This window comes from Schistocerca nitens, chromosome 2, assembly GCF_023898315.1.
Source record: "Schistocerca nitens isolate TAMUIC-IGC-003100 chromosome 2, iqSchNite1.1, whole genome shotgun sequence".
NCBI lineage: Eukaryota > Metazoa > Arthropoda > Insecta > Orthoptera > Acrididae > Schistocerca > Schistocerca nitens.
Window position 1 is genome coordinate 712,434,479 of NC_064615.1, and position 15,310 is coordinate 712,449,788.

The 15,310-nt window shown below is 41.2% G+C and overlaps 1 protein-coding gene across 5 annotated transcripts in view; it reads right to left on the bottom strand.

Annotated features, from left to right (window-relative positions):
- The window catches only part of LOC126236877 (GTPase-activating protein skywalker), a 309,366-nt gene that overhangs the window by 57,228 nt on the left and 236,828 nt on the right, over positions 1-15,310 (bottom strand). For all 5 annotated transcript variants that reach the window (XM_049946501.1, XM_049946502.1, XM_049946504.1 and 2 more), the window contains exons 6-8: positions 8,122-8,229; positions 7,785-7,958; positions 3,081-3,299 (exon numbers count right to left, since the gene is read on the bottom strand). In XM_049946501.1, the coding sequence (XP_049802458.1) occupies positions 3,081-3,299; positions 7,785-7,958; positions 8,122-8,229 (501 nt within the window). The remainder of the gene's footprint in view (positions 1-3,080; positions 3,300-7,784; positions 7,959-8,121; positions 8,230-15,310) is intronic.

The following is a 15,310-nucleotide window of genomic DNA, read 5'->3' on the forward strand; positions in this document are numbered from 1 at the left end:
ATGGCGCATTTCCTTTGAAATTTAAGTTATTTTTGTTTTTTTATCTCGTTTATGTTTTATTGTTGAAGTATTGTTCTGCACTAGCAGGATACAGTAATGTCCTTTGTTAGAGTATCAGTTATTACCAGTCAAAATTACAAAAAGTTAACTGGAAACTAAAAGAATGAAAAATTCCTGGAATTCTAAAAAATTTCCAGGTTTTTACTCGTTTTCTGCTGGATGAAAAAATTCCCGGGTTTTTCCCGGATCTCCAGGTTGTCTACACCCTGTTAAAATACCCTTATTTTGTGTTTAAAAATGAGTGTACAAAAATTCATAAAATAACACTGTGTGAACTTAATAACCTAGTGAGAGATCTGGTATTACCAAAAGGAAAAGCTGAACTGTTGGCATCAAGATTACAACAACAGTGGAATTGTCTTGATAAGACAGTAATGTGACTGAATTCTGTAACTGCACATGCCATTCCTACCATTTTTCTAAAATGAAAAGAACTTTGTATTTTGTAGTGGGACTAATGGCAGCTATGCGCATTGACTATAATAGTTATCAGTGAGGCTGTTCATTGACTCCAAAGTCAGTCTAAGTATGTGCTACTGCATAATGGCAACATCATTCTTATTGGGTATGCACCTTACATGGAAAAAAAAATAAAAAGATAACATAAAACAATAGTTATTGCGATTGAACTATGCCAAGTTTAATTGGTAGATTTCAAGGAATTTGATAGTCATAAGCATATTACTTAGGATACAACATGGCTCCTCCAAATTCTGTTGCTTCCTGTGCCTCTGGGATAACCGTGCCAAAGTATCTCGTTATAAAAAGTAATACTGGCCACACTTCAATCACTTGAAGCAGGCTCTCACAATGTTACACTGGCAAATCCAAGAACTTTATTCTCCCTGTTCTTCATATAAAATTGGGCCTAATGAAAAACTTCATTAAGGCCATGGACAAAACTGGGGAAACATTTCTCTATTTTCAAGAGAAATTTCCACATCTTAGTGAGACAAAAATAAAAGAGGTGTTTTTCATGGGACCCGAGATACGGAAACTGTACACAGATAAGCATTTCAACACCATCCAGACAGGCGGTGAAAAGTTAGCTTGGGATCCCTTTGTTCAAGTGTCAGCAAACTTTCTAGGAAATAAGAGGGCAGAAAATTATAAGGATCTTGTGGCAAATCTTCTGCATTGCTACAAAAGACTGGGTTGCAACATGTCTTTAAATTTATATTTCAGGTTCTTTCCTGGACTTCTTTACTGGCAACTGTGGTACTGTAACCAATTATCATGAAGCAAATTTTGGACGTGGAGATAAGATACCAGGGAAAGTGGAGTGCATCAATGTTAGCCAATTACTGCTGGACACTAATCACGGAATCAAAAGCAGAAAATTGCAAATGCCAGGCAAAACGATTGTGCTTTCAACGACCTCCCTCTGAGGGATAACACCAAGGTAAATACATGCATATGCTTATTTAGGAAATAATGTAAAGCTATCATAACTTAAAAATTAAAGCTAATCTTGCATTTTCACTAACATTTTTGTTATCAGCACACCTGAAACAAAGATTGGTTGCTTTCATGACAGTTTCAGATAAAAAGCAAAATGTTTTTGGCTATTGTAATCAGTCTTGCCGTGGTCAAGGGAGTGTGCGTTTGGGTTTCTGTGTGGTTGTGTATGTGAATGTGAGTACTATTGCTAGAGAGAGAGAGGTAGTGCTTGAAAGCTAGAATGAATTCTGTTATGTGTTACTGTGCTCCACACATTGAACTACTGCATGCGAGCAATTGCCTTTCCCTCACTTTACATTGTTATAAACTTAAGATGACTGAGGAAAACTTGTTGAGATTTAGCCGAGTTGTTTTGTACTTTTACTGTGTACTTTTAAGTATGGTGGAATCATTGCAGCTAATCTGACACATGCATCATCACTCTCATTAAACTTGCTAAGCAACCAAAGAATAGAAACTGTCTTATAAAATGTGCACTAAAGATTAAATCATTTAAGGATGTAGAGAAAAATATCAGTTCTCCTGGTTAATGCAAATTCTTGTTTCACTTTCAACGCTGCAGCAAAACTGTACTATGGTTAGGTAGTTTATTGTTTGACTGTAGTCAGACAGCTGGGCTCACATCAGATAACTTAATTCCCTATGGACAAACATATTAGATCTGTGCATTAAACAATGGAAACTCTAGGTAGGAATATCAACAACGCAGGAAAAGTCAGGTTACTACTTACTGTAAAGAAGACATGTCAAGTTGCACACAGACACAAGTGTGTGTGTGTGTGTGTGTGTGTGTGTGTGTCTTAATTGTGCCTGTCTGCAACGTGGCATGTCTTCTTTATGGTAAGTACACATCTGTAAATCATTTATAAATGGTTTTACAGTTTGTGGTAATGCTAGATGTACAATGTAAAATATTCGGAATTTCTCCAGATTTAAATTTTCTACCACTGCATGAATGAAGAAAATTGAAGCTTCGTTCATTAGATACATAACCAAGATAATATTAACTAATGATTTTTCTTACTGTTTAGATGGGTATTACAATGCAGTACTTCTTTCAATGCCAGATCTGTATACCAGAATAGTGGAGGCACTGTCGAAATGTAATAACAATAGCACATAGTTTAACAGACTGTAAGAACAAAAACGGATCCCTCTCAAACATTAAATACGTGGATGTAAAGGAGAGAAGGTAAAGCTGCCACAATATGCCTAAAGTTAAAAAGCAACATGATTTTGTCTCATGTGTCGGCCTGATCACGGTAAAACATATATTAAAAATTAACACAACCTAAGTTATACGAACAGCCACAATGTAACTTCATTTTATTTATTTATTTATTTATTTTTATTTTTAGTGTGTTTGGCTCTATTTTGATTATCAAAAATAGAAGTTGCTCCTGCCGTGATAAGTGGAACATCGTGAAAAAAGGAACAGCACATGGAAATTACAAAATAAATTTATACCATTTACATTCTTCACAGAACACACATAACTATTGAAATATTACTACCATATTAACAGTGTTAAAGTATACAACATTCATGTCTAAAATTACCTCTCTGATAGTAAGCGTATGGGACATCATTTGAATATTAACTTGAGACTGACTCGTTGGCAAGTTCTCACTGGAACGTGACCTCACAAGTTGGCGGGAACTGCTCTGAACAGATTTACTTTTCAAAATCATTTCTGTCTTCAAAAATACTTTTGATATATATGCTGAACTAAGCCCTCGAACACCAAATGCTGTCCTTAACATTTTTGCAGGAGTCACCTATGTAAGAAACAGAAAAAGCTGTGATTAATATTAAAGTACTTTTTTCACACATATTCCTTTATACAACATCATCTATATGTGAAACTAACTAAATCACACTATAATATGAGAAGCCATAGATGGCACTTGCATGTGTAAGTGCTGACTATATGAATTGACCCTATTTAAACGCTGAATTTCGCAGAATTAACTATGCCACCATTTACCACAGAGAATACGTTCATTTAATGAATCGTGCTGCTAAAAATCTAGTTACTGTAGAATATGTAACTTCCTATCCTAATGTGCGGGTTGATCATGATTGAAGTATACAACAATAGAAGCAAGAACATTCCAGTAAATATGGGTCTGTCAACGAGACATTTGTGATATTACAAGCCACTACTGAAGTGTTGTCCTAGTTGGCACAAATGTATTTAAATGATGACTAACTGACAACCTCAGCTGCCGACAGGTGTTGTTGATATACCTCGACGTGAACAGCTGAAAATTTGTGCCCCGACCGGGACTCGAACCCGGGATCTCCTGCTTACATGGCAGACGCTCTATCCATCTGAGCCACCGAGGACACAGATGAATAGCGCGACTGCAGGGACTTATCCCTTGCACGCTTCCCATGAGACTCACATTCCCAACTGTCCACAATTCTACATATGTATTGTACGTTACAGACATTTTGCCCACCCACTCATTACTCGCGCAAGCTTTGGCGATTCCCGTAAGAGTTTGGGCAACCTGTGCACATTCACACAGACGAAGGTCGATGGCTAGGTAGCCTTTAACTATATATATGAAGACAGTAACTTGTTCTCGAAAGAACAGTTACTGTTGATGACCGTGCAGCTTTTCCCTGGAATAAATGATGACTAACTGACAACCTCAGGTGCCGACAGGTGTTGTTGATATACCTCGATGTGGACAGCTGAAAAATTGTCGTCTGTGCGAATGCGCACAGGTTGCCCAAACTCTTACTGGAATCGCCAAAGCATGTGCGAGTAATGAGTGGGTGGGCAAAATGTCTACAACGTACAATACATATGTAGAATTGTGGATAGTTGGGAATGTGAGTCTCACGGGAAGCGTGCAAGGGATAAGTCCCTGTAGTCGCGCTATTCATCTGTGTCTGCGGTGGCTCAGATGGATAGAGCGTCTGTCATGCAAGCAGGAGATCCCGGGTTCGAGTCCCGGTCGGGGCACAAATTTTCAGCTGTCCACATCGAGGTATATCAACAACACCTGTCGGCAGCTGAGGTTGTCAGTTAGTCATCATTTATTCCAGGAAAAAGCTGCACGGTCATCAACAGTAACTGTTCTTTCGAGAACAAGTTACTGTCTTTGTATATACAAATGTATTTGAAATGTAAACTTTTCGGTTAAGTCCGGATCCAAGGGAACTAAAATTTCACCCATGATTGGGGAATGAAATACATGCACCATGGGGCACAAGCAGATTTTGCTGCTGATATAAGACAATATCTAATGTGCCAATATACTTCTTTATGGACAAGTGCTTTTTCAGTTTGACGATAACCTGTGAAAGGACTGTGATCCGGTGAATGACATCGTAAATGGAATTTTCTCTTTCAAGAATGGAACAGTATGTAAGACAACACTACTGAAACCCTGCTTTTTGTTGTTCTTTTTATATGTGACTTGGGCTCGAACATGGGGGAGATGGGAAAGTAACAGAGATGTGATAACGTAAAAGCTGGTGTCACAAAGCCACGTGGTTAACAGATGGTTCCAATATTTCTGCCCTGATCAAAAATGTAATGGAACTGCACTGATTCAAACAACAATAAACTTCTAAAAAGATTTATTTGGATTGTTGTAAAATTGTTCTATTGTGAAAATACTTGCAGTTACATTAAAGTTATATATTGTAACTGCAAGGAAAATCACTCTTCACTTATTTGTTGAAAGACATCATTTTCTTGTGTACAGGCTGCAGTTTTGTTTAGAAATAATCAGTTCACGTCATACCTGGCAATTAGGTTACTTTGCCCCTGGGGCATTATGAAACTACATCACCGTAAAAAGTTATGTACATAGAATGGTATACACAGAACAAAAACTTCTCGAAATTTTAATTCAAACAGTCCCGAATGAACTACTCCACTATATAGATCACATTACATGGCATACTTAAGCAATGAGACACTTGTCATTATCATAGTACTTCCCCCTTTGTGGCACTGAAATCAGCCTATTTTTCCATAAAAAGGCAAAACAAACTGACGATTCACTGTCACTGTCACTCCCCCCCCCGCCTTTCTTTGTTTTAAATATCTTTTCTGAGGATGGTTGTTTCTCAATGCACCTTTATCATGTTCCACTATTCTTATCCATTCTTTGAGCGTGTTCTATTTCTTCCATTTTTACTTCCACAGGTCACTGATTAAATTCTTCTCTTTCATCAATAGCTACTGTCAAAGTCGAAATTGTACTCATGTACTAAATGCTGTCTGTTTAATGCAACGTCATATGTCTGTCTCCTCTAATTACAGTATCCATCATTTTCTTGCAACCAACATGAAATTATGAATACCTGCGATACCCTTTTCCTTCATTTTACTTCCCTCCATTTTCTAATCCTTTGGCTTTCCTTGCTACAAATAAAATGTGTGACTCCTAAGTGCATTTCCAACTTTTTGCGGCGTAATGAATATTCTATTAAATTTCGGGCATGCAGCCACACAAATAAAATTTCTTCCACTGATATTTCGGCAGCATATTGTTTGGCCATCCTCAGAGTGTGGCGCAAGACTGACGACAAGGTACCAAGCGCGGCCTTATATGCTCCACTGTGGCAGTATGCACCTGCGAGTCCGGATGCTAATTGGCAGCAAAGAGATACGCTTACACATGCGCCGCCTGTGGTGAAGGCGTACAGACATTCGATTTGCTTATCGATGACTGTTCAGCAGTGATCACACCATGATGACTTCTCTGCAGTTTAGTTACCGCAAGAGCTGGATTCCATGCTTTGTTCAAATTAAAACCGTTATCTCTATTTATTAACTTATTAGCTAATTCAATCTCAAGGAAGCTATAGAGATTAGATTAGCTAAAAATTTAATAAATAGAGATAATGGTTTTAATTTGGTCAAAGCATGGAATCCAGCTCTTAGAATAATTAAACTGCAGGATAATTAAACTGCAGGAAGTCATCATGGTGTCATCTCCGTTGAACATTCATTGATAAGCAAATCGAATGTCTGTACGCCTTTGCCACAGGCAGCACTTGTGTAAGCGTATCTCTTTGCTGCTGACCAGCGCCTGTGACTCGCAGGTGCACACTGCCCCGGTGGAGCATATAAGGCTGCGCTTGGCACCTTGTTGTCAGTCTTGTGAGTCGCTCTGAGGATGGCTGGATGATATGCGGTTGAAATATCAGTGGAAGAAATTTTATCTGCACGGCTGCATGCCCAAAATTAAATGGTCTGATTCCTATCACTGTTACAATGAATTACTTAGTTTCGAACGCAGGATGTTCAGAATTCCTGTTACAGGCTTAAAGGACTTGTGTAGAGGAATGAATAGTGTAATGGATCTGGGAGACGTGTTATTTTCTACCGGATTTGTCGATACCAAATTGTAAATGTTTTCTTATATTTTTGTCAGAATTTTTTTAATTGTAATTTGCCTTATTATATGCTAATTTACTTATATTTTTGAGAGCGACAGCATATGGATTACTATTAGTAGATGTGACGAAGAATATCAAAGATACTGGTTACAAGCGGAAGCTTGTGTGTTGCAGTATGGCCTCTTATAATTCAAGTGTACAGCGTCTCCTTAGAGCAATACAATCGTGCCTGCTGACTGTGAACGTACCCTTTCTTGAAGCCGTAGTGAAAATGTGGCGAAAAGTGTACGCAATGGAGGTGAATGTTGTGGAGAATGATATTGATAAAGGTAATGAGCAGCTCTCCCATTACCGCGAGCTTCGCCATTCAGAAGGATCATTCCGGTGTATTCTGGAAATGTGTACTCAACACTGTAACACTCACAGACGCGTCAATGAGGCTCATACTAGGTCAGAGAGGGAGGATAGATGTCAACCAACACCAGCCAATCTGATGTGAACGAACCCCTCACTTCGCCATGCCAACCGCGACCACCCAGCAAACATGTTTTCAAACAGCTGCAGCACACAGAAACAGTATGTTTCCAGACTTGGGTTCCTTTTCAAAATATTATGTACTCACTCCCCTCTTTAAGTCCTAGAAGGTTGTAATCGGAATTTCCAAATACCTTATATTTCACTTTTAATGCTATACCCCTAAAGAAAGCAACTGTCAATGCAACAAGTAATTTAAGGAACAGTTCAACTGAGGAATTAACACTTGCTTCCCTTGATCTTTTAACTTAAAGACATTTTGCTCGTCAAATGCTACCTCTTATCAGAAATTTACTACTGAAAGATGATGATCAAAAGGAAAGCAAAGAATCCTTTAGATAGAAGAAAAATTACTGTACCGGTATGTGCTTGCAGAAATTCATAAATGCTGTTTCAATTCCATGCTTCAGTATCTGATTCATCCACTCAGAGTTTTGAGGAGCAGAGTATTTGTAGAAAAGCAGCAGAAGAGCCATTGCCACACGGTACAGCACTTTAATACCTTCATTTAAGAAACAATCCATTACACGCACCTAAAATTAAATTTAAAAAAAGTACATAGATAAATGGAAGATAATGAGTTTACAGCCTGATAACTATTGCAAGAGTGTTTGAGAGTAATATTTTTAATTGCAGTTTCTAATTCAATAGTGACATTTAGTTCAATAAAGAGCATTAAACAGTTAATCAAGTTACCAAGTGGTTGAATGGAATCCCCTGCAGTATCCACCACAACCAATTTGAATATATGCGTTCAGATTGTGCATCAGGGCAGTGTCGAGCAAGATGAACAGCAGCACCTTTCTGTCAAGCATGAAATGTGTATTACTTGTATTATTAGTGCCAGTATTGTTACAACTAGAAAAGAACACACTATAAAAGCAATTATTTCAAAATATGATAAAGTGCACATGACAACTACTCCAGTTACTTACTGAAACCATGAAGTGTACGAAAAGCATCTTACACAGGCCAAATTTTGATATTATACAACAGCAAACAAAAAAATCACTTGTAACAGGTATTCAAGTATACAGTCCTTTAACAGAAAAATTATTTTACGGCTAAGGTCCATTCCATGTACTTCCAACAGGCAATGCTCCACAACTGCTAACTTATTTGGCTGCTTCACTTTGGTTTGGTGTTCTCAGCAACGATCTTTGACAATATGCACTGGCTGACCAATATTCGTATTGCCACACTGGCAGGATGTCTTATGTACCCCGGATTTCCGTAATTCGATGTCATTTTTGATGCTACAAAGCAGTGCTTGTGTTTTAGCTGGTGGACGAAAGTCCATCTACACTTGGTTTTTCCAGGTAATATGTCCTACCTTTCCAGATAATGGGCTGCAAAAAGGAATAAATGCAGTGGCAGCATCTTCCTGAAGTCCCTCTTCTGTTTCTGCTTGTTGTACAGTGGATATAAGATGTAGGAGACTCTGAATTTGATACTCCCTGCAGCTGATCTTGCAGAACACAATCCTCAGATGTTCAAGTTCTTGGTTCATGCTTACATTTTCAGAGAGAGTGTGAACCCTATGTACCAATGCTTCGAGCACGCCATTCCTCTGGACCTGGTGGTGGCAGGTGTCTGCTTGCGGGTATAAGTCAGTGTGCTTACTCTTCCGGTGCAAGCAGTGGCCCGACGTGCTGTCCGCACTTCTTTATACCATCACATACAGAAAGATGAAAGAACATGTATCAGACATACAACCTTCAGGTGCTCCATGCAAGACTATATCCAACCTCAGGACCAAGCAACTGGATGAGGATGGGATTTTGGTTCTTAAGAAAGAACTCAATTTTGCACCCACTCCTAAATCAACTCCTATCACATGCTTAATCAAGACAGTGGAACAACAGGCAGCTGCAACACTTCCACCTGAACACGTATGTCATGAAACCTGTCATGCTCTCACACAAACAAGATCTATTAAAAAGAACATCACTAGCAGGTACAGGAGGGGGAGGAGGAGGTGATTAGTGTTTAAAGTCCCATCAACAACGAGGTCAGATTAAGGAAAGAGGGGAAGGAAATCAGTCTTGCCCTATCAAAGGAACCATCCCGGCATTTGCCTAAAGCAATTAAGGGAAACACAGAAAACCTAAATCACAATGGCCAGACGAATGTGAGTCCAGTGCACTAACCACTGTGCCACCTCACTCCGTCTAGCTGGTAGAAGGCACCATATGGAATCTAAGATGACTGATATTTAGTTTACCATGAGGGTGGAGAGGCAGACCAAGGTGCTTCTCAAAGAATTCGGCTTGCCAGAGGAGGTTGTTAAGAAGCTACGACCGACTGCATCAGCTCCACCAAGACTTTATGGACTGCTGAGAATTCGCAAACATGGGGTGCCTTTGTGCCCCACTGTTATCATCATTGGTGCCCCATTTACGCATTCACTAAGTACCTGAAGAATTAGTGTACCCCTTACATCATGAAGTGTTCACAGCACATTCACAAGTACATGGATTTTTCAGGACACCTTAACAACTTTTGAGTTGAAGGATACCGACTTCCCTGTGACTTTCGACATTCTCTCTCTTTTTACTGGAATGGCTTTACAAGAATCCCTAGTTGTGGCCATTGCATTTTTTCCTTTTGGGGTATATTATCCAGAAAGGTGGTATATATTCTCCAGAGACACAAAGTGAAGATGGTCTTCCAGCCACCAGTAGATATACTGGCATTGCTTGGTAATGTTAAACACAACCATCGACTAAAGAAATCTAGGGTCTATCAAAAGCCTTGCCAATGTTTCAGCACACATGTACATCAGATGGTGTGTACTGTCTAAGATTGTTGCTAAGAACATCAACAGTGCACTGGATTGCAGCAGCTTAACAAGTAGACAGTTGCTAAGCATTACCATTCGGCAGTCCACAGAATGGATACAATGATACTAAGATTCTGAGGTAGTCTTCTAACTTTTGGGAAAGTGTCATTAAAAAACCTATATATATTTGAGAAAGGGCACTGCTAATCAACTGTGATACATCCTTAGTAAGACCTGGGAATCCAGAATTAGCCTGATTAAGAAGGAGATGCCAGGTGCAGACGGCAGATAGAATGCGAGATTGGAGGTAGCGGGGGAAGAGATGAAAGCAATACATAAGCCCCAAGTGGACAATTCATCAGCACACCAGATGATGGCATCATAGCACCAGCCTAAATATTGTGACCACTGAACACTAACATGTGGCCATTCACCCGTGAACTATTTCATCATGTAGTACATCGCAGGAACCTGAATAATCACCTGTACTTTCTTTTCTGCTATGCAAAAATGCAAACAGATTTAAGTACACTAAGGTAGGTAGACCTCTCTGGGGGACACCACCTTGAAGTAGCCCTGTCCGTGCGGGTGGAGAGGCTTGTGTGTTCACATGAAGCCGAAAGCTACCGGTATGCCGTCTGTGGGAACCTTTGGTCAGTAAGGTCTTGGCTGAAGGACCAGACTAAGTGTGACTCACACCAACCTGCCATCCCACATCCATTCCTTGTCCTTTCTCAACTCTTCAATACCCAACCCAAGACGTGATGAGATCTGTGCCAAGGGGTGCATGGCATATGGTGAAATGTATCGTGAATAGAGCCTCAGGGATACCAGGCGACCTCCCCGAGTGATTAGCCTTGCACTACTTGGGGTTTCCATGATATGGGCCCATTAGCTCCCCAACTCTCATGGGACCAAAATGGACACTAAAGAAGACAGCAATACTGAGGGGCAAGTTGAGACCTCAGACATACAAACATGGGGGTTGGAACTGATGCAATACATCCCCTCAGCTGAACAGGGGGACAGACCTATTCCAGAAGTGGGAATGGTTACTAAGAAATTGGATCAGATTAAGACCAAAAACTTACCTGGGGCTCAGAGGAGGAAACTCCCACTTCTCAGGATAAGTGCATACAGAAAAAGCTGAAGCAAGAAATAGGAAACAGACCTATAGTACTGCAGTCTCCGTTTTTAGGATGGCGGTTATCCTGCAAGGCTATCTACTGGACAAGATCACCTTGCAGCAAGAGCAGCTCGTGCAGATGGCTCTCTTTGAGGAGACTGGAGGGGGGGCAGGGAGGGAGGGGGGGGGGTGCTGCTTCAGGTCCCAAATTCAGGAGAGTCTATCTGGATCATGGTACTCTTATCTTTGGTTGTGGGGGGGGGGGGGGTTACAGTGGACTGGCTTCAGGAAAAGGTGCCCCTAATATGACTGTGGGAGGATGCGAAGGTGCTGGTAAAGACAGCAGCTGAGCTCTTCAAGACCAGAAAGATATTAATCTGGGTGCCAAAACTCCTTAAGGATACCTCTCTGGAGACTCTGATTGAGAAAATAGGGTCTCAAAACCTGAAAGTCTTGACAGAGGACTGGAAGGCAATCAACCGGAAGGTTACACCAAATGGCCAAACCCTTGTGGTGGAAGTTGGAGAGAAGTCCCTGAAGGCAATGTAGTAACAAGACCTGAGACTATTCTTGGGGTTCTCGCAGGTTGCCGTCAGGGTAATCAAAGACATCAGAAGTGACAATCGCGGCAAGATAGAGACTGAATGTGCTGCAGATAAATCTGGACATGGCCCTGATTCAGGAACCATATTTATATAAATGGGGTGTTTTGAGTCTGGGCGGCACTGGAGATAAGCTGGTTTATGCTAGGAAATATAAGAAACTCCAGAACATGCATTTATGTAAAAAAATAGAATCCCCTCCATGCTGATGGCAGACTTTTGTTCTAGGGACTTAGTGACCATCAGGATGCGGCAACGTGAGGAAGGTATCATGAGGGAGTTTGTAATGGCCCTGGCAAACCTTCCTTACGAGGACAGAGCTCCTCCTCCTCCTCCTCTTCCTCAGGAGGTGAGGAGACTGACAGAAGCCTGTGCACAACAGAGCGACCAACTATTGATTGGATGCGATGGTAATGCCCACAACTTAGTAAGGGGCAGCATTGACACCAACAGTAGAAGTGAGTACCACCTAGAATTTCTTCTAGCTAATAAATTCAGAGATCCTCAATAGGGGGCAAGGAACCTACATTTACGAATATAAGAAACATTTAAGAATATAAGAAACGGCATATGGCTTTAAAACCATACTCATCAGACCACATATATATTAAGTTTCAGGTTGAAATGGGCATTAGACAGACTATGTCCCATAGGAATCCCAGGAAAATGGACTGGGAGGCATATAGGAGGGACCTTGACTCAAGCCTATCAGAAGTCAGTATTTCAATAAGGAATCCAGTAGAGTCTGAGGAGGTAGCAGTGGCAGTGACCTCTGCCATCCTGACCTCATACCATCACCAAGAAGTGCACGAATAGGTATGTATCTTGGTGGAACAACAACCTGGAATCACAGAGGAAATAGGTACGAAGACTGTTTAACCTTGCGACAAGTGGACCATGGGCAGGATATTAGGAGGCCCTTGTCAAATACAATCTTGCAAGTAAGCAAGCAAAGCAAGCGTCCTAGAAGGTATTCTGTGAGTAGGTAGAGGGTACAGCTGTTCAGACCAGACATCACAAAATCCTCACTAGGATGCCAACTAATCCAGGAGGAACTTTAAGGAAAGAGGATGGGGAGTATACAAAGACAGCACATGAAATACTGGAACTACTACTCAAGACCCATTTTCCTCAATGTACTCTGACAGACAACATAGACCAAGACGAGATCCGCGTGAGATATTGGTTTTCAGGTATTCGAAGGGAGAACTGGGAATCTGCCAGAGAATGGGCTGACCATAGTAAAATCCAATGGACAGTGGGAACATTCCAACTGTTCAAGTCATCTGGCCCAGATACAATTTTTCCAGCACTCCTGCAACAAGCAGGAGTGAACTTAGTAAGATTCCTATGCAGGTTATTTAGGGTTAGCCCAGCAGCAGGAATCATTCCTAGCGTCTGGAGGGCAGTGGAAGTTTTCTTCATTCCAAAGCCAGGGAGAACTAATCATACCAATGCCAAGGATATAAGACCAATCAATTTGTTCTCCTTTCTTCTTAAAAAATTAGAAAAACTGCTCAATGTGCATGTTAGAGAGAGGTAGTCAACTAGGGTCCCTCTACACATAAACCATCATGCATACCAACCAGGAAAATCGTGTGAAACTGCACTCCACCAACTTGTTGGGAATGTGGAGAAAGCACTACACTTTCAGGAAATAGCCTTCTGCATCTTCTTGGACATGCTTTTAGCAACACGACCTTCGAATCCATGGTTAAGGTAACACAGATGCATTGCTTGGAGACCACCATTTGCAGGTGGATTGGAGCCATACTTAGTGGTAGAAAAGTAGAAACCACCATGACGCAAGAAAAAATGGTAATCAAGACCACCAGAGGCAGTCCACAAGGAGTGGTCCTGTCCCATCTACTGTGGAACCTTGTGGTGAATGAACTCATTGCAGAATTAAACTCTAGACAGTAGTTTTGCCAGGGATATGCAGGCAATCTTGTCATAGTAACACTTCGCAAATTTTCAAGTATAATCAGAACTATGGCACAAGGAGTACTGAACATTGTGCAAAATTGGTGCAGGAAACAGGATCCGAGGGTCAGTCCTAAGAAGACTGTTGTAGTACCATTTACTAGGAAAAAGATGGAACACACATATTGGAATCTCAAGTTTCTAAATGAAACCAGTGAATGGGATACCAAAAATATCTAGGGGTAACCCTGGATGAGAAACTATTGTGGACCCCTCATGTAAGGAGCACCTGTTCCAAGACGAAAGGTACTCTATGAGTGCCATGAGAGCTTATGGTAAAAACTGGGGCTCAAGCCTCAAGAGTATGTACTGGATATACACCATGATAGTAAAGTGTCTGATCACTTAATGGGCTACAGTGTGGTGGAAAAATGTAGAACAGCAGGTAGCTGCTAAGGAGCTTGCTAAGGTGCAGAGATTGGCCTGCTTAGCCATTACAGGCAGAATTAGCATGACACCCACTGCTGGGATGGTAACCATGCAGGACATGCCCCCATTACACCTGAGGATAAAGATGGAGGCAGCAGCTGGAGTGCACAGGTTAAAGACTGGCAAAAACTGGAACTCATTGGGGTATCCAGGATCTCTCACTAAAATACTGAGTGAGGTAGACATAGGAATGGTTGGGGAAATGCCGGCCGACTGTGTAACAACTCTCAGCTGCTTCAACGAGCCTTTCAATGTAGTAATTAGAAGTAGAGAGCTATGAGAGAACAAATTTCGACCCCGTACTGGAGACATAGTCTGGTTCACTGACGGTCTGAAAACAGACCAAGGTGTTTGCGCCGGGATATACAGAGTGCAGCCAAGGTTGGAGAGCGCAATTTCTCCAGGGACGATGGCCACTGTGTTTCAAGCAGAAATATCTGCTGTCAAGGTGTGTGTGGAGGAGAATTTGCAGACGTGCTACAGAGGTCATAGCATTTTCATTTGTTTAGATAGCCAAGCAGCCCTGAAATCATTGGCAGCCTCTGCAACAAGATCAAATACTGTGGCAGAATGCCACAAAGTTCTTGTGGAGCTAGGGGAAAGCAATACGGTAAACCTATTGTGGGTCCCTGCTCACTCAGGGACTAGAGGTAACGAGCAAGCCGATAGGTTGGCCAGGATATGGGCGATGACAGCATTTCTTGGACTGGAACCTGTCCAGACAATCACCAAGGCGATGACCAAAATAGAACTACAAGACTGGACAAGGAGACAGCATGTAGAATATTGGGCTAAGGTCCAAAAGCAAAAACATAGCAAGGTGTTGGTGCCGAAGCCATGTTCTAAGAGAAGTCTCTCAATCCTGGGCTTCAACAGGAGAGAAATGGAACTCATGGTTGGACTATTGACAGGCCACGGGTATTTCAAAAAACACCTACATACAATGGGGATAATAGGAGGAGA